This window comes from Nycticebus coucang, chromosome 7, assembly GCF_027406575.1.
Source record: "Nycticebus coucang isolate mNycCou1 chromosome 7, mNycCou1.pri, whole genome shotgun sequence".
Classification (NCBI taxonomy): Eukaryota; Metazoa; Chordata; class Mammalia; order Primates; family Lorisidae; genus Nycticebus; species Nycticebus coucang.
In genome coordinates, this window is record NC_069786.1 from 65169524 (window position 1) to 65190265 (window position 20742).

General features: G+C 39.2%; 1 protein-coding gene across 3 annotated transcripts in view; it reads right to left on the minus strand.

Moving 5' to 3' along the window:
* ABCB11 (ATP binding cassette subfamily B member 11) overlaps window positions 1-20742 on the minus strand; it is a 140386-nt gene that overhangs the window by 96232 nt on the left and 23412 nt on the right. For 2 of the 3 annotated variants that reach the window (XM_053596739.1, XM_053596738.1), the window contains exons 2-5: window positions 8656-8755; window positions 7019-7037; window positions 3968-4019; window positions 2966-3204 (exon numbers count right to left, since the gene is read on the minus strand). In XM_053596739.1, the coding sequence (XP_053452714.1) occupies window positions 2966-3204; window positions 3968-4019; window positions 7019-7037; window positions 8656-8728 (383 nt within the window). In that variant the 5' untranslated portion in view covers window positions 8729-8755. Of the gene's footprint in view, window positions 1-2965; window positions 3233-3967; window positions 4022-7018; window positions 7038-8655; window positions 8756-20742 lie in introns of those variants that run through there. The other variant, XM_053596740.1, reaches the window with a different exon arrangement.

Genomic DNA, 20742 nt, shown 5'->3' on the forward strand with positions numbered 1-20742 from the left:
CATAGACACTTGGAATCGAATTGAACACCAAGAAACGAAACTAACATGTTACAACCACCTCATCTTCGATAAACCAAACAAGAACTTACCTTGGGGGAAAGACTCCCTATTCAATAAATGGTGTTGGGAGAACGGGATGTCTACATGTAAAAGACTGAAACTGGACCCACACCTTTCCCCACTCACAAAAATTGATTCAGGATGGATAAAGGACTTAAATTTAAGGCATGAAACAATAAAAATCCTCCAAGAAAGCATAGGAAAAACACTGGAAGATATTGGCCTGGGGAAAGACTTCATGAAGAAGACTGCCATGGCAATTGCAACAACAACAAAAATAAACTAATGGGACTTCATTAAACTGAAAAGCTTCTGTACAGCTAAGGACACAATAACCAAAGCAAAGAGACAACCCACACAATGGGAAAGGATATTTGCATATTTTCAATCAGACAAAAGCTTGATAACCAGGATCTATAGAGAACTCAAATTAATCCACATGAAAAAAGCCAACAATCCCTTATATCAATGGGCAAGAGACATGAATAGAACTTTCTCTAAAGACGACAGACGAATGGCTAACAGACACATGAAAAAATGTTCATCATCTCTATATATTAGAGAAATGCAAATCAAAACATCCCTGAGATATCATCTAACCCCAGTGAGAATGGCCCACATCACAAAATCTCAAAACTGCAGATGCTGGCGTGGATGTGGAGAGAAGGGAACACTTTTACACTGCTGGTGGGACTGCAAACTAGTACAACCTTTTTGGAAGGAAGTATGGAGAAACCTCAAAGCACTCAACCTAGACCTCCCATTTGATCCTGCAATCCCATTACTGGGCATCTACCCAGAAGGAAAGAAATCCTTTTATCATAAGGACACTTGTACTAGACTGTTTATTGCAGCTCAATTTACAATCGCCAAAATGTGGAAACAGCCTAAATGCCCACCAACCCAGGAATGGATTAACAAGCTGTGGTATATGTATACCATGGAATACTATTGAGCTATTAAAAAAAATGGAGACTTTACATCCTTCGTATTAACCTGGATGGAAGTGGAAGACATTATTCTTAGTAAAGCATCACAAGAATGGAGAAGCATGAATCCTATGTACTCAATCTTGATATGAGGACAATTAATGACAATTAAGGTTATGGGGTGGGAAGCAGAAAGAGGGATGGAGGGAGGGGTCTGGGGCCTTAGTGTGTGTCACACTTTATGGGGGCAAGACATGATTGCAAGAGGGACTTTACCTAACAATTGCAATCAGTGTAACTGGCTTATTGTACCCTCAATGAATCCCCAACAATAAAAATAAATAAATAAATAAATAAATAAACACATTATTCAGAAGTAGAACAAATAGTATTCATGTCAGTGATCATAATAACTCACAATAAAAGCATTTAACTCAAGGAGTTCCTGGTAAAGGAACGACCTAGAAAGGTGTGGTCTCTACAATTTCAGATATCTGTATGAAATTTTTTTAAATAGAAATGTCCATTTATACACTTAGTATTCTTTGAAAATTCAGCCACAGCCAGTAGACTCCTGGAAGACCAGAGTGTGTGTTACTTGCTCACCTTCAGGTACATAACTCAGTAAGAATGATTAGAGTGAAGTAATGAGTAGCCACAGACAATTCCTTTTTAATGGGTGCCCATGATGCAAAAATCAAAGGTAGCTTCATTCTTTAATTCATCTAAAAACTATTCATGAGCACCTATCATAGATGTGCTTTAAATTTTTGCCCTGCTAAAAAAGAAACTCCAAGTTTAGAAAAGAAACATACATAGTTAAATGTTAGGAAATTTGTTTCTAGTAAGTAGGCTTGTTAATTTTTGAAGGGTAATTTTGTATATCATGTGTTGTATTCTGCTTTTCCATCAAGAACCCCCCAGTGTGTACCTATGCGTTTGTTTGAATAATGCTCTGGCTAGCTAGATCCAAGCTCCACAAAGATAAGGACCCAGATGCAAGATAATTATGTTTTTGACATTCACAAATTCCTAATACAGAATTGATGTTCAAAAAGTGAATGAAAGACCCTAAAAATAGATAATATCATGGAAGAATGTAACTGACTTAGAAGGCCTTATTGGTAGTGTGGAATTAAACCTGTAGAAAATTTCAAAAATGAACGTGAAAAATATAAATTAATTTGGGGAAGCCATTCCAAGTATCCTCCTAACCAGAATGTGCCCTGCTCCTGGTTTTCAAACCTGAGCATCTGGGTTCATACGTGCAAATGAGCCTGTTCTGAACCTGAGGCAGCATGAGGCTTGTAGGAAATCCGGGCTATGACAGTGAGTCACCCCTGAGTACACTACAGAGTCACTGATTACGAGGTGGCCTGTCAGGCTTATCACAAAGAGAGCAGCAGCATAGTTACCATGCCAGCCCGAGCTCGGCCTGCTTCTGTTCACAGCACCACAGCACTTTCCCACAGAAAGTCAACTCCTGTCTAAGATTAGCGGCACCTGCTCCAAGTAATGCAGCATGCTCATGAAATCCCCATTACAGAGAGAAGGCTTAGAGCGAAGGGATCACAACTTCAGCCACAAAACTGAGGGGCAAAAGGGAGTTAGTGAAAACAAACAAGAAAAGGAACTCCTAGAGATGAGACTCAAGTAAGAGTCACAGGTCACGTCTCCAGTACATTAGCTACTGGTAGGTAGTATCATGGCCAAGCCTACATCAATAAAGTGGTTCAATTCTGGTGATGTATTTGAGGAGTGATTTTCAATCCTGTTTCTGTTAAGATTTTAAATCTTGGTAAAAAAAGAAAGAACTTCAAGGCAGAGTAATTTCTAGAAATAAGGGTAAATTTGTTTCTGTGTTAGACACAACTCCAGTTCAGCCAATAAAATGCCTTTCAACACATTTTGAATTACAATATAAGATGCAAGCAAAAAAAGTAAGATTTTTTTATTTTTTAAAAAAAGCAGCCTACCCACAGCGTGTTCCGTTCGTTATGTTCTGGTTGAGAGAGCTATTGGTCCACACAATGGTGTTATTCACGCACGCTTTTCCTGGAATCTTGAGTTCTTGTAATTCAGTGTCATAGTCAATAAAAACATCCGTCATTGTGCCAAAAATGAGTAGCATAACTGGCTGGGCTATTCCATGGAGAAATGCGCATAAACTTCCCACAAGCATCAGCCAAATGTCAGTCGATGAAGAAAAACGAAACTTGAAAAACAAAGGATTCAAAAATCATCTATGGGTGAAAAGCAGGAGAGGTAGGAGGACTATTTAATTTTAGTTACTAGCATCTTATCAATAGTGTAGTACTCAATAACCAATTGTATGGAAATCATCTTAATTGAGCAGCAGAGTTCACACTAATTATAATGAAATATGCTACACATCAAATATCTTTATGCTCCTATATTGTTTGTTGGGTCATATTTTGAATTCATTTTCCCTAACTTGGGCACTGACTGTAGTTTTCAGTTACTCATCCATAACTCGAGGGGAAAATAATCACTGTCACCGATGCCATTGCCAAGTAGATACACTGTGTGGGGCAGTCAGCAATTGCATAAACTGGCTCCCAGAACAGTGACAATGAATAGTGCCTATTGTGCCTGGAAAAGCTTCCCGCTGTGCAAATTTGGGGTAGAGACCTCTACTATAAAATTTCTAAAGACTTGTCATGAAAATAAGTATACACAATGTGATTATGATGATGATTTTCTTTATAAAAACTATAATTATGAGCTTAGGGATTATTTTCCAGGATATTTCTCCAAGATGGAATTTGTGTGTTTAATCAGCAACATATTTCTAATAGTTACTAAGCATGTTATCACATGGGCAAAGCTTATGACTGAAAAAGTGATCACTGTAGTTGAAAACATGCCAACATGACTAAAGGTTTAATATTTCCTCTATGATTTAAAGCAATTCACACTTGCACCTCTGATGCTGTAGGTCAGCCCAGTTTTATTACCAATTGAAAGAAGCCAACTCGAATACCACCATCTTTCTTCTCATCTTGTAACCTGAAGAGAAAAACAGGGATTTAAAGACCATCCTTTCCAAAACAATGGGAAATTCTCCCCAGAATTATGAGCTATTCTTTAGGAAGAAAGAAAGTCCCCACCAGCCGGGAAATTCTGGCCAAATCCTGTATTTTAAAAATAAGCTTTTATTTTTCTAGACTCCCTTCTTCTAGAGATTTCAGGATAGCTGTATCTCAGGTTCAGTAGAAATTTATTGAAGTTTTTCTGAGAGGTTAAGTAGAGAAAGTAAAAACTCCTCTGTACCCTCATTTATACCAACAAATAGCTCTTTGCCTTCAGCCGTTGCTCTCAGCCTATTTGTGCCTATTTATCCTCGTGAGTAAGTTGCAGAGGTTGAATTAACCTATATTAAAGCTTCCTCATCACATTTAGATGTTTTACATCTCTATTAAATAGAATTGATATGATAGGAAATTCAAGAACACTCCCGTACTTCCCCCGGAATCATATTTCCTTAGTACAGCAGGAGCTTTGTAAGTTGACAGCCCAAGGGACTGTAACAAACTGGTCGATGCACAGAGGTGGTCAACACAGGGAAACAGGTCTAGTGTACTGATCCATACATGTGGTGCAAGTCTGGTCTATGAAAATTAGGTCAACTTAAGGAAGTGTCATTGTAGAGAGGTGGTCAGCTATGGAGGTTCTGCTATATTTCCCATTTATTTCACATAAGGTCATACTTAGGCAGTCTCTTGCCCCTTCACTTCAGGGGTCTACACTTCACCTGAGTCACCCATTCCATGGATACGCCCCGGGCCTTGCTGTCATCAGGAACTACTGACCAACTCATTTACCTCCATTGTACCCTGTGACTGCTCATGCATCTTTTCTCACTTCCTTCTTCATTCCACACCTATTTGTCAAACTCAACTAAGACCTGCAGTCCCTTAAATCCTCCATTTCCTTCCATTACTAAACCCCTTCAAAATCTGCGTCCTTCCCCATACATTCCAGGTCCCACAGCCCAGCACTCTCCCCTCATCATCCACAATCCTTTCCCCCAAATCCACCCTTGTAAACTTCATCTCTGCATCCATCCAGCTATTTGCCCCCCTCCTCCTTAAGCTGGGCTGCCATGGACACCCTCACTATCTTGTGAATACAGGTGGTGCCTGGCACTCAGCTGCCCTAAGTCTCCCTGCCATTTGGGGGTAGAGGCCCAAGTCCTTTCTGAGATGCTGCCCAGGCTCCCCATGCTCTGGCCCATCAGGTTAGCCCTGTGACCCTTATCCTCCTTCCACATTCCAGCTCTCAACACCCTAGTCATTTGGCTTCTTGCTGACCTATGTCCATGACCTCTGGGTGGAGACTAGATTCTCTGTCCCAATGCTGTCTCTTCAAATACACACAGGAGCTGCTACCTCACCTCCTTTAGACCTTCCCTCAAAGCTGCCTTCTCCACATGGCCTTCCCTGGACAAAAATCTTTAAAATTTCCAGCCTTCCCCTTATACACATACCATTTCATAGTTCCATTTCTATGTTTACTTTTTCTTCTTAGAAGGTGCTAGATTATCACCAGCCATCATCCTACTCTTCATCTATTTACAAGAGCCGCTCCCTCACCTCCTTTAGAACTTCCCTCAAAGCTGCCTTCTCTACATGGCCTTCCCTGGATAAAATCTTTAAAATTTCAGCCTTCCCCTTATACACACACCATTTCATAGTTCCATTTCTATGTTTACTTTTTCTTCTTAGAAGGTGCTAGATTATCACCAGCCATCATCCTACTCTTCATTTATTTACAGCTTTCTCTCTCCCTCACTAAAATATAAGCTCCTCAAAGACAAAGATGGTTGCCTATTTTGCTCTTTTCTGCACCCTCAGCACCTGTAATAGTGCCTGACACCTACTAGGACTCAACCCCAACTTGTAAAAGGAATGAACAAGGGAGTGAACAAATGAGAGTGTGAACACGCTCTCCAGCCCAACACACAACGCTGGACTTCATCCCTCTCCAGGTGGCCCTCCTTCCCCTCAGCAACTTCATCAGACTTCTGCAGCAACTTCTCATCCTGTCGTCACCTACTCTAAAGACAAAACAACCAACTCAACTTCTACTCACCCTCTCCTGCATCTACATCCACACCCATTTTCTCTTTCCCACCCAGTGAGAAAAAGGAGGTTCTTGGAGGCCTAGGATGATCTCCACTCCTAGCCCAGAGCTAATCTTGCCACTCCCATGGCCTCCCCCTGCTGGGAAATAACTATAATTTCTTAAATACCTTCAACCCCTCCCTTTCCACCACCTCCAGTAGCGGAACTTACCTGACCCTCTTATTTGTCTTCTAAATTAGACCACTCTGATCCTGCCTTTATACCCAAAAGTGATTAGCCAATGTTTATTCTTTATGGAGAATTTAAACTCTTTACCTAAAGAGAATTATCTAATAATGACATTTTCGATTTCTACTATTTGCCTGTGGCATGAATTGGGGTTTCCATGGTGCCCATGACATCGTACTTCATTCAACTTTACCCCTGCCCTTGGGTACACAGGGGAGATTTGGACCTAATCCAAAAGGGATATTCCAAACGTTTTTAAAAATAAAATTATAGTAGTGTCTTAAAGAAAAAAAGCATGAATTATATATACCATTTTATAGCAAATGCAGTGTGCATAAAATATTCTCTGCTTTGTGCCTTTTATAGGACTACTATGGAATTATTCTAAAAAAGATGCTACATTGGGTGGCACCTGTGGCTCAGTCGGTAGGGCACCGGCCCCGTATACAGAGGCTGGCGGGTTCAAACCTGGCCCTGGCTGAACTGCAACCAAAAAATAGCTGGGTGTTGTGGCGGGCGCCTGTAGTCCCAGCTACTTGGGAGGCTGAGGCAAGAGAATCGCTTAAGCCCAGGATTTGGAGGTGGCTGTGAGCTGTGTGATGCCATGGCACTCTACCGAGGGCCATAAAGTGAGACTCTGTCTCTACAAAAAAAAAAAAAAAAGATGCTACATTGTTGAATTCAGTTGCTTACCTTGTGTTCTTATCATTACCTGTCAGGATGAAAACAATGAAAAGTCAGTTATAATAATGACAAAATGCAACATAGTTGACAAGTTTGCTCTGGAAAAGCATTCCTATAAGTTACTTTTATTTATGGAACATTACAAAATGATTATTTTATCTTATCTTATTCTCTTTCTCTCTCAATTTATAAGCATACACAAGAAGACTACTGCCTTGACTATACACGTCTGGGCTTTTCTCCAGGACATGAAATATTTATATTTTCTGAATATCAAATGGAGATCAACATTTCTAAATCAGCTGAAGAAGACCTGGGTTTTTTGAGCTACAAAATGGAAGAAATATTTATTTATTGTTTGGTTCTTGGAGGCATTCGAATTTATCTATTTAAAACATAGACCACAAATTAATTAGATAACAAGATGTCACTGGCACTTCTGTGCTGGTGGAAGCCATGTGATTGAGCCATGATTATTTTCTCTCTTCCCTAGGATGGAGCAGATGAAAGGAAGAAGGTGGGGGCGGTACAGAGCCATGGGTGTAGAGAAACCATGGGGAGGTAAACCACAGGATCCTCTGTCACCAAGCACCATGGGACAGCACATTTGGCTTCCCCAGCATTTTCTGTAAGAGTAAAGAGGCTTTGTTATGTAGATAGAGGGCAATATCATAAACTTGTGAATCAAGAACTGAATTAGAATTATGACTCATTCATTGCTACTGGTGTAACCTTTGCCAAGTTTTAAAAAATGTAGCTAGTCTCAGTTTTTTCACCTATAAAGTGTAAAATCATAGCACTAAAGAAATGATAATAAGCCAGTGGAGTGGCTCATGCCTATAATCCCAGCACTTTGGGAGGCTGAGGTGGGAGGATCACTTGAGCTCAGGAGTTTGAGACCAGCCTGGGCAACATATCAAGACCTCATCTCTACAAAAAATAGAAAAATTAGCCAGGTGGGGTGGCACACACCTGTAGTCCCAACTGTATGAGAGGCTGGGGCAGGAGGATGGTCAAGGCCAGGGATTTTAAGGTTGCAGTGAGCTGTGATGGTGCCACTGCACTCCAGTCTGGGTGATCCTGTCTCAAATAATGAAAATGATGATGATGATGATAATAATAATAGCTCAGGACCATGTGTGCTCATGACATGCCAGACACGAGTGCTATTGGCCCCTTCGACATAATGTCATTCTGGCCATCAGGGTCTAGGAGGATCAGCATACCTAGTCTGCTCTGTCACTACTCAGATCAATAATAACAATTTAGGAATAAAGTTAATAATAGTAGCCACTGCCCGAATAACCCTACTCTGTCTAGGAAAGAGGTGTTCATTGAAAATGCTTTCCCTCACTCACACTTTGTATTCTTACCAAGAGCTTTCAGACGTGGCATTACGTGGACTGTGGGGAGAACCGCATGGTCATGTGTAAGAATCACACCCAGTGCTAGTTCTACATATTGTTGCTGACTTTTTCTGCTTATGTTATGGGAACATAATATCTGTGTATCTTTACAGGGTACTTATGATATTTAGATATAAGCATACAATGTGAATTAACCAAATTAACTTCACTAGGTTGTCTCACTTTTGTTTTCACCACGTCTCCTTGTCTCAGAGACAGCAAGAGAAAAAGGTCGCTTACTTGATTTGTCCGACTCGAAGCCATAATTTTCTTCTAATTTCTTCACACTTTGAAGAATTACTGAATCAGACATGGTAATTACAATCTGCAGCCAACAGCCCTATAAAATAAAATAAAAATAAAAATCATTGCAGTTATTATCTCTTCTCTCTTCTTTGACTCATGTGGCCAAATGAAACAATTTGGTTTAAGAAATAACCTTCAGGCTGGGTGAGGTGGCTCACACCTATAGTCCCAGCGCTGTGCGAGGCTGAGGCGGGTGGATTGCCTGAGCTCAGAGGTTTGAGACCAGTATGAGCAGCAGTGAGCCAGAGTAAGACCCTGTCTCTACTAACATCAAAAACAGCCGGGAGTTGTGGGGGGGAGGGGGCAGAATCCCAGCTACTGGGGAGGCAACGGGAAAGAGAATCGCCAAAGGAAGAACATTCAAAAAAAAAATCCCCAAACCAGGAAAAGACCCAACAAGAAAAGAAAATTATAGACCAATATCACTAATGAATATAGACGCAAAAATATTCAACAAGATTCTAACAAACAGAATCCAGCAACATGTCAAACAAATCATACATCATGACCAAGTCAGTTTTATCCCAGGGTCTCAAGGCTGGTTCAATATACGTAAATCTATAAATGTAATTCAGCACATAAACAAATTAAAAAACAAAGACCATATGATTCTCTCAATCGATGCAGAAAAAGCTTTTGATAACATCCAACATCCCTTCATGATCAGAACACTTAAGAAAATTGGTATAGAAGGGACATTTCTTAAACTGATAGAGGCCATCTACAGCAAACCCACAGCCAATATCATATTGAATGGAGTTAAATTGGAATCATTTCCACTCAGATCAGGAACCAGACAAGGCTGCCCATTGTCTCCATTGCTCTTTAACATTGTAATGGAAGTTTTAGCCATCGCAATTAGGGAAGAAAAGGTGATCAAGGATATCCACATAGGGTCAGAAGAGATCAAACTTTCACTCTTCGCAGATGATATGATTGTATATCTGGAAAATTCTAGGGATTCTACTACAAAACTCTTAGAAGTGATCAAGGAATACAGCAGCGTCTCAGGTTACAAAATCAACACTCATAAATTGGTAGCCTTTATATATACCAACAATAGTCAAGTTGAAAAAACAATTAACAATGGCACTATCCCATTCACAGTAGTGCCAAAGAAGATGAAATATTTGGGAGTTTATCTAACAAAGGACATGAAAGATCTATATAAAGGGAACTATGAAACTCTAAGAAAAGAGATAGCTGAGAATGTTAACAAATGGAAAAATACCATGCTCATGGTTGGGAAGAATCAACATTGTTAAAATGTCCATATTACCCAAAGCAATATATAATTTCAATGCAATCCCCATTAAAGCTCCACTGTCATACTTTAAAGATCTTGAAAAAATAATACTTCGTTTTATATGGAATCAGAAAAAACCTCAAATAGCCAAGACATTACTCAAAAATAAAAATAAAGCAGGAGGAATCATGCTACCAGACCTCAGACTATACTACAAATCGATAGTGATCAAAACAGCATGGTACTGGCACAAAAACAGAGAAGTAGATGTCTGGAACAGAATAGAGAACCAAGAGATGAATCCAGCTACTTAACCGTTATTTAATCTTTGACAAGCCAATTAAAAACATTCAATGGGGAAAAGATTCCCTATTTAACAAATGGTGCTGGGTGAACTGGCTGGCAACCTATAGAAGACTGAAACTGGACCCACACCTCTCACCATTAACCAAGATAGGCTCTCACTGGATTAAGGATTTAAACCTAAGACATGAACCTATAAAAATACTAGAAGAGAGTGCAGGGAAAAACCTTGAAGAAATTGGGTTGGGTGAGTTTTTTATGAGAAGGACCCCTCGGGCAATTGGAGCTGCTTCAAAAATACACTATTGGGACTTGATCAAACTAAAAAGCTTCTGCACAGCCAAGAACACAGTAATTACGTAAAGCAAGCAAACAGCCCTCAGAATGGGAGAAGATATTTGCAGGTTATGTCTCTAACAAACGTTTAATAACAAGAATCCACAGAGAACTCAAACGCATTAGCAAGAAAAGAACAAGGGATCCCATCGCAGGCTGGGCAAGGGACTTGAAGAGAAACTTCTCTGAAGAAGACAGGCGCACAGCCTTCAGACATGTGAAAAAATGCTCATCATCTTTAATTATCAGACAAATGCAAATCAAAACTACTTTGAGATATCATCTAACTCCAGTGAGACTAGCCTACATCACAAAATCCCAAGACCAGAGATGTTGGCGTGGATGTGGAGAAAAGGGAACACTTTTGCACTGCTGGTGGGAATGCAAATTAATACGTTCCTTTTGGAAAGAGATATGGAGAACACTTAGAGATCTAAAAATAGATGTGCCATTCAATCCTATAATCCCTCTACCCAGAAGACCAAAAATCACATCATAACAAAGATATTTGTATCAGAATATTTATTGCAGCCCTATTCATAATTGCTAAGTCATGGAAAAAGCCCAAGTGCCCATCGATCCACGAATGGATTAATAAATTGTGGTATATGTACACCATGGAATATTATGCAGCCTTAAAAAAGGATGGAGACTTTACCTCTTTCATGTTTACATGGATGGAGCTGGAACATATTCTTCTTAGTAAAGTGTCTCAAGAATGGAAGAAAAAGTACCCAATGTACTCACCCTTATTATGAAACTAATGTAGGACCTTCACATGAAAGCTATAACCCAGTTACAACCTAAGAATAGGGAGAAGGGGGAAAGGGAGGGGAGGGAGGGGGAGGGAAGTGGAGGGAGGGGGATTAATGGGATTACACCTGTGGTGCATCTTACAAGGGTATATGTGAATCCTAGTAAATGTGGAATGTAAAGGTCTTAGCAAAATAACTAAGAAAATGCCACGAAAGCTATGTTAACTAGTCTGATGAAAATGTGTTTAACAGGGTGGTGCCTGTGGCTCAAGGAGTAGGGCGCCGGTCCCATATGCCGGAGGTGGTGGGTTCAAACCCAGCCCCGGCCAAAAAATCACAAAAAAAAAAAAAAGAAAATGTGTTTAACAGTCTATGAACCAAGTGTATGGTGCCCCATGATCATACTAATGTACACAGCTATGATTTCATAAATAAATAAATAGATAAATAAAAAAGAAAATCACTGGAAAAAAAAAAAAGAAAAATGAACAAAAAAAAAAAAAAAAAAAGAGGGAGAGAGCAAGATAGCAGCTGAGTAACACCTTCCTTGCATCTGGACCATGAGTCTGGGGAGATAGGACTCCAGGCATCTCTGGCTGGTGGGATCTGCCTATAATCATCCTTGTGAGGATACAGGGAGTCAGCGAGAGACTTCTGGACCCCAAGAGGAGGACGAAAACAGTGGAAAACCGGCAAGTGGTTGCGTGTGTTTAATCTGTCTAAACCCACTGGCAACTGTAAGTAAGTACAGTAGCAGCGAGACTGCAAACCAGAAAGGCCTTACCTGTGAACTGTTTTGGTGTATTTGGACTTGGCACTCAGTTGAACTGCCTTGGGGAGAGCCTGAGCGGGAGTGCGGAGAACTTTGGCCGTTGTCCAGGGCCCCAGTCTGAGCCGCTGAGCCAGATGGAGCTAATAGTGTTTGGCTGTGGGCCACAGGGAGCCATTGTGCATGCTCTTCCCCGGCAAGCTCCGGCCTCAGGCTCGCAGAGCAAGAATTGGGTGGGAGCTGGTAACCCAGTGACTGAGTAGCCTAAGGGCAGGGTCTGAGCTGCCTTACAGCCCTAACCCTCAGGGGCAGAGAAAGACCTGTTTTGGCACACTGGGTAAGTGGATAGCCACTTCAGCAGTGATTCCAGTGACAAGCACTTTCCTGGGAAATCTTCTACTCAGCAAGTTTACAAGTTCAAAGTGCCTTTTAAGAGAGCTGAAGAGAGATTTAGGGTGTCTACCTGCTGGGGTCGGAGAAATCTGCAGCCTCCAGTCATATCAGCACTGTGATTAACGCTCATACCCCAGAAGACCACGTGTTGCCCAGACAATATTCAACAACATATACATACTGCTTTGTTTTTGGTTGTGTTTTTTTTTTGGTTTGTTTTGTTTTTTTGGTTTGGTTGTTTTTCTGTTTATTTTGATGTTGTTGATGATGTTTTGTTTTTTAATTTCAACCTTTTCCGTACAGATTTCTTTTTCTTTCTCAATTTTTCTAGTGTAATTATAATTTCCCATTGCTGCCTTTTTCAATAACTAGAACTTCATTTTTGCTAGTGTTTCTACCGCTATTATTTGGTTTTTCACCCAATTTTATCCTGTAAAGTTTTCTGTTGCTTGTTTTGGTTTGATTTATAGCATTTTTGTCTTTCCTCTCTACTTGGTGGAGATGGGGTACTGTGTCTGACCAGGTTAGCAAAGAGCTGCTGACCTCAAGGGAACCACCCAACTGGGCACCCCCAGAAGGTGGGGTTTTTTTTTAAGGTTGTGTCAACGTACCCTACTGTACACCTATATTGCTCTGTCTCCCTCTTTCTGTGCCTCTCTTCTTTTTGTCAATATTCCTTTTACCCACCCCATCTCCTTTCTCTATTTTTTTTTTCTTTTCACTCGTTCCTCCTTTATTTCATCCCTTTCTTGCTCTTCAACCTTCTCATCCTTCTGGTCCTGTACCAAAAGGACTAATCAAAACCTTAGTCCACAGGCACAAAAACTTAAAGAGCAAGAGGAAGTGAAAGGAAAATTAGGGCAAGGAAACAAATAAAAGAAATCACTCATGAGGAAGAATCAGCAGAAAAAACTCCAGGCAACAAGCAGAACCAGTCCAGAACAACCCCGCCAAGGGACCATGAGGTAGCTACTGCAGAGAATTCCACCTATAAAGAAATATTAGGAATGACACAAAGGGAATTTAGAATACACATGATGAAAACAATGAAAGAAATGATGGAAACAATAAAGGAAACTGCTAATAAAGTGGAAAATAACCAAAAGGAAATTCAAAAACAGAATCAAATAAGAGATGAACGATATGAAGAATATAGAAAGAATATAGCAGAGCTGAAGGAACTGAAACAGTCAATCAGGGAACTTAAAGATGCAATGGAAAGTATCAGCAACAGGTTAGACCATGCAGAAGAAAGAATTTCAGAGGTAGAAGACAAAGTTCTTGAGATAACTCAGATAGTAAAAGAGGCAGAAAAGAAGAGAGAGAAAGCAGAACGTTCACTGTCAGAATTACGGGACTTTATGAAGCATTCCAGCATACGAGTTATAGGAATCCCACAAGGGGAAGAAGAATGCCCCAGAGGAATGGAAGCCATACTAGAGAATATTAAGAAACAAAATTTCCCAAATATCACCAAAGATTCTGACACACTGCTTTCAGAGGGATATCGGACCCCAGGTCACCTCAACTCTAACCGAGCTTCTCCAAGACACATTGTGATGAACCTGTCCAAAGTCAAGACAAAAGAAATGATTCTGCAAGCTTCCAGGAATAAGCGCCAGTTGACCTACAGGGGCAAATCCATCAGACTGCAGACTTCTCTAACGAAACTTTCCAAGCAAGAAGACAATGGTCATCTACCTTGAATCTACTTAAACAGAACAATTTCCAGCCCAGATTCTGTACCCTGCTAAGCTAAGCTTTAAAATTGATGGAGAAATCAAATCATTTACGGATACACAAACATTGAGGAAATTCGCCACAACAAGACCAGCTCTACAGGAAATACTTCAACCTGTTCTACACACTGACCATCACAATGGATCAGCAGCAAAGTAAGAACTCAGATATTAAAGGACAGAACCTAACCTCCACACTGATGCAAAAGACAAAACTAAGCAATGGACTCTCACAAAATAAGATGAATAGAATACTATCACACTTATCAATTATCTCAATAAATGTTAATGGCTTGAATTCCCCACTGAAGAGACATAGATTGGCTGACTGGATTAAAAAACACAAGCCATCCATTTGCTGTCTGTAAGATACACACGTTCAAAAGACAAATTAAAACTTCGAGTCAAGGGTTGGAAGACAATTTTTCAGGCAAATGGAATTCAGAAGAAAAGAGGAGTTGCAATCTTATTTTCAGATACATGTGGATTTAAAGCAAATAAAGTCAAAAAAGACAAAGATGGTCACTTTATATTGGTCAAGGGAAAAATACAACAAGAAGACGTTTCAATTCTAAATATTAATGCACCCAATTTAAATGCTCCCAGATTCTTGAAACAGACCTTACTCAGTCTGAGTAATATGATATCTGATAATACCATAATAACAGGGGACTTTAACACTCCTCTTAGAGAGCTGGACAGATCCTCTAAACAGAAATTAAACAAACATATAAGAGATTTAAATGAGACCCTAGAACAACTGTGCTTGATAGACGCATATAGAACACTCCATCCCAAAGATAAAGAATATACATTCTTCTCATCACCCCATGGAACATTCTCCAAAATTGATCATATCCTGGGACACAAAACAAATATCAACAGAATCAAAAGAATTGAAATTTTACCTTGTATCTTCTCAGACAATAAGGCACTAAAGGTGGAACTCAACTCTAACAAAAATGCTCGACCCCACAGAAAGGCATGGAAATGAAACAATCTTCTGTTGAATAACAGATGGGTACAGGAAGAAATAAAACAGGAAATCATCAACTTCCTTGAGCATAACAACAATGAAGGCACAAGCTACCAAAACCTGTGGGATACTGCAAAAGCAGTTTTAAGAGGAAAATTTATCACTTTAGATGCCTACATTTGAAAAACAGAAAGAGAGCACATCAACAATCTCACAAGCCATCTTATGGAATTAGAAAAAGAAGAACAATCTAAGCCTAAACTCAGTAGAAGAAAAGAAATATTCATAATCAAATCAGAGATCAATGAAATTGAAAACAAAAGAATCATTCAGAAAATTAATGAATCAAGGAGTTGGTTTTTTGAAAAAATAAATAAAATAGATAAACCATTGGCCAGACTAATGAGAAATAGAAAAGTAAAATCTCTAGTAACCTCAATCAGAAATGATAAAGGGGAAATAACAATTGATCCCACAGAGATACAAGAGATCATCTCTGAATACTACCAGAAACTCTATGCCCAGAAATTTGACAATGTGAAGGAAATGGATCGATATTTGGAATCACACCCTCTCCCTAGACTTAGCCAGGAAGAAATAGAGCTCCTGAACAGACCAATTTCAAGCACTGAGATCAAAGAAACAATAAAAAATCTTCCAACCAAAAAATGCCCTGGTCCAGATGGCTTCACACCAGAATTCTATCAAACCTTCAAGGAAGAGCTTATTCCTGTGCTGCAGAAATTATTCCAAAAAAATGAGGAAGAAGGAATCTTCCCCAACACATTCTAAGAAGCTAACATCACCCTGACACCAAAACCAGGAAAAGACCCAAACAAAAAGGAGAATTTCAGACCAATCTCATTCATGAATATAGATGCAAAAATTCTCAACAAAATCCTAGCCAATAGATTATAGCTTATCATCAAAAAAGTCATTCATCATGATCAAGTAGGTTTCATCCCAGGGATGCAAGGCTGGTTTAACATACGCAAGTCCATAAACATTATCCACCATATTAACAGGGGCAAAAATAACGATCATATGATCCTCTCAATAAATGCAGAAAAAGCATTTGATAAAATCCAACATCCTTTTATAATTAGAACACTGAAGAGTATAGGCATAGGTGGCACATTTCTAAAACTGATTGAAGCTATCTATGACAAACCCACAGCTAATATTTTACGGAATGGAGTAAAACTGTCACCTTTACTAGTCAACGTAGTGCTGGACGTTCTAGCCAATACAATTAGGCAAGACAAGGAAATAAAGGGAATCCAAATGGGAGCAGAGGAGGTCAAACTCTCCCTCTTTGCTGACGACATGATATTATACTTAGAGAACCCCAAAGACTCAACCACAAGACTCCTAGAAGTCATCAAAAAATACAGTAATGTTTCAGGATATAAAATCAATGTCCACAAGACAGTAGCCCTGTGTACACCAATAACAGTCAAGATGAGAAGCTAATTAAGGACACAACTCCCTTCACCATAGTTTCAAAGAAAATGAAATACCTAGGAATATACCTAACGAAGGAGGTGAAGGACCTCTATAAAGAAAACTATGAAATCCTCAGAAAGGAAATACCAGAGGATATTAACAAATGGAAGAACATACCGTGCTCATGGATGGGAAGAATCAACATTGTTAAAATGTCTATACTTCCCAAAGCAATCTACCTATTCAATGCCATTCCTATCAAAATACCAACATCGTACTTTCAAGATTTGGAAAAAATGATTCTGCGTTTTGTATGGAACCGGAAAAAACCCCGTATAGCTAAGGCAGTTCTCTGTAACAAAAATAAAGCTGGGGGCATCAGCATACCAGATTTTAGTCTATACTACAAAGCCATAGTGCTCAAGACAGCATGGTACTGGCACAAAAACAGAGACATAGACACTTGGAATCGAATGGAAAACCAAGAAATGAAACTAACATCTTACAACCACCTAATCTTTGATAAACCAAACAGGAACATACCTTGGGGGAAAGACTCCCTATTCAATAAATGGTGTTGGGAGAACTGGATGTCTACATGTAAAAGACTGAAACTGGACCCACACCTTTCCCCACTCACAAAAATTGATTCAAGATGGATAAAGGACTTAAATTTAAGGCATGAAACAATAAAAATCCTCCAAGAAAGCATAGGAAAAACACTGGAAGATATTGGCCTGGGGAAAGACTTCATGAAGAAGACTGCCATGGCAATTGCAACAACAACAAAAATAAACTAATGGGACTTCATTAAACTGAAAAGCTTCTGTACAGCTAAGGAGGCAATAACCAAAGCAAAGAGACAACCTACACAATGGGAAAGGATATTTGCATATTTTCAATCAGACAAAAGCTTGATAACTAGGATCTATAGAGAACTCAAATTAATCCACATGAAAAAAGCCAACAATCCCATATATCAGTGGGCAAGAGACATGAATAGAACTTTCTCTAAAGACGACAGACGAATGGCTAACAAACACATGAAAAAATGTTCATCATCTCTATATATTAGAGAAATGCAAATCAAACAAACCTGAGATATCATCTAACCCCAGTGAGAATGGCCCACATCACAAAATCTCAAAAGTGCAGATGCTGGCGTGGATGTGGAGAGAAGGGAACACTTTTACACTGCTGGTGGGACTGCAAACTAGTACAACCTTTATGGAAAGAAGTATGGAGAAACCTCAAAGCACTCAACCTAGACCTCCCATTTGATCCTGCAATCCCATTACTGGGCATCTACCCAGAAGGAAAAAAATCCTTTTATCATAAGGACACTTGTACTAGACTGTTTATTGCAGCTCAATTTACAATCGCCAAAATGTGGAAACAGCCTAAATGCCCACCAACCCAGGAATGGATTAACAAGCTGTGGTATATGTATACCATGGAATACTATTCAGCCATTAAAAAAAATGGAGATTTTACATCCTTCGTATTAACCTGGTTGGAAGTGGAAGACATTATTCTTAGTAAAGCATCACAAGAATGGAGAAGCATGAATCCTATGTACTCAATTTTGATATGAGGACAATTAATGACAAGTATGGTTATGGGGGGGAAACAGACGGAGGGAAGGAGGGAGGGGGTGGGGCCTTGGTGTGTGTCACACTTTGTGGGGGCGGGACATGATTGCAAGAGGGTCTTTGCCTGACAATTGCAATCAGTGTAACCTGGCTTATTGTACCCTCAATGAATCCCCAACAATAAAAAAAAAAAAAAAAAAAAAAAAAGATTTGGAGAAAATGATTCTGCGTTTTGTATGGAAGCAGAAAAAAACCTGTATAGCTAAGGCAGTTCTTAGTAATAAAAATAAAGCTGGGGGCATCAGCATACCAGATTTTAGTCTGTACTACAAAGCTATAGTGGTCAAGACAGCATGGTACTGGCACAAAACAGAGACATAGACACTTGGAATCAAATTGAAAACCAAGAAATGAAACTAACATCTTACAACCACCTAATCTTCAATAAACCAGACAAGAACATACCTTGGGGGAAAGACTCCCTATTCAATAAATGGTGTTGGGAGAACTGGATGTCTACATGTAAAAGACTGAAACTGGACCCACACCCTTATCCACTCACAAAAATTGATTCAAGATGGATAAAGGACTTAAATTTAAGGCATGAAACAATAAAAATCCTCAAAGAAAGCATAGGAAAAACACTGGAAGATATTGGCTTTGGGAAAGACTTCATGAAGAAGACTGCCATGGCAATTGCAACAACAACAAAAATAAACTAATGGGACTTCATTAAACTGAAAAGATTCTGTACAGCTAAGGAGACAATAACCAAAGCAAAGAGACAACCTACACAATGGGAAAGGATATTTGCATATTTTCAATCAGACAAAAGCTTGATAACTAGGATCTATAGAGAACTCAAATTAATCCACATGAAAAAAGCCAACAATCCCATATATTAATGGGCAAGAGACATGAATAGAACTTTCTCTAAAGATGACAGATGAATGGCTAACAAACACATGAAAAAATGTTCATCATCTCTATATATTAGAGAAATGCAAATCAAAACAACCCTGAGATATCATCTAACCCCAGTGAGAATGGCCCACATCACAAAATCTCAAAACTGCAGATGCTGGCGTGGATGTGGAGAGAAGGGAACACTTTTACATTGCTGGTGGGACTGCAAACTAGTACAACCTTTATGGAAAGAAGTATGGAGAAACCTCAGAGCACTCAAGCTAGACCTCCCATTTGATCCTGAAATCCCATTACTGGGCATCTACCCAGAAGGAAAAAAATCCTTTTATCATAAGGACACTTGTACTAGACTGTTTATTGCAGCTCAATTGACAATCACCAAAATGTGGAAACAGCCTAAATGCCCACCAACCCAGGAATGGATTAACAAGCTGTGGTATATGTATACCATGGAATACTATTCAGCCATTAAAAAAAATGGAGACTTTACATCCTTCGTATTAACCTGGATGGAAGTGGAAGACATTATTCTTAGTAAAGCATCACAAGAATGGAGAAGCATGAATCCTATATACTCAATTTTGATATGAGGACAATTAATGACAATTAAGGTTATGGGGGGGAAGCAGAAAGAGGGATGGAGGGACGGGGGTGGGGCCTTGGTGTGTGTCACACTTTATGGGGGCAAGACATGATTGCAAGAGGGGCTTTGCCTAACAATTGCTATCAGTGTAACCTGGCTTATTGTACCCTCAATGAATCCCCAACAATAAAAAAATAAAAAAAGAAGAAGAAGAAAGAAAGAAAGAAAGAAAGAAATAACCTTCATTAAGTCCAGGAATGAGCCTAATTAATAGGAAATATAAACAGAAACCATTAATAAAGCTTTCCTATAGTGGTAGATGAATGGTTGGGAACAGAGGGGAGACATTTTCCAAATAAAATGCAAAAGCCTGTAGATTTATGGTTAGTCTTACAGTATAAAATCAGTTCACAGGGAGTATAGGATTAGAATTCCAGAACAGGGATTTATTTATTATATTTTTGTTGATTTTTATTTAGAATTATTATGGGAACATAACATTTCTTTATAGGGTACTTATGGTGTTTTGATATAGGCATACAATGTGAATTAACCAAATCCGGATAACTAAAGTCTCCATCACCTCGGCACTTATCATTTCTTTGTGTTAGGAACATTCTAATCCCACTCTTTTAGTTACTTTAAAGTATACCATGACTTACAATTGACTATAGTCAATAATAGTCAATAGTCAATATACAGTCAATTATATATATTATTGACTGTATATTGACTATTGACTAATTGACTATATAATAGTCAATATACACTTAGTTGTGTTATCAAATATTGCTCAGTCTATGTAACTATCTAACTATATTTATGCACCCATTAACCATCCCTACTTTCTCCTCCTTCTCCCCACTACCCTTTCCAGACTTTGGAAACCATCATTCTCCTCTCTGTCCCCATGAGATCAATTGTTTTTAATATTAGGTTCCCACATATGAGTGAGA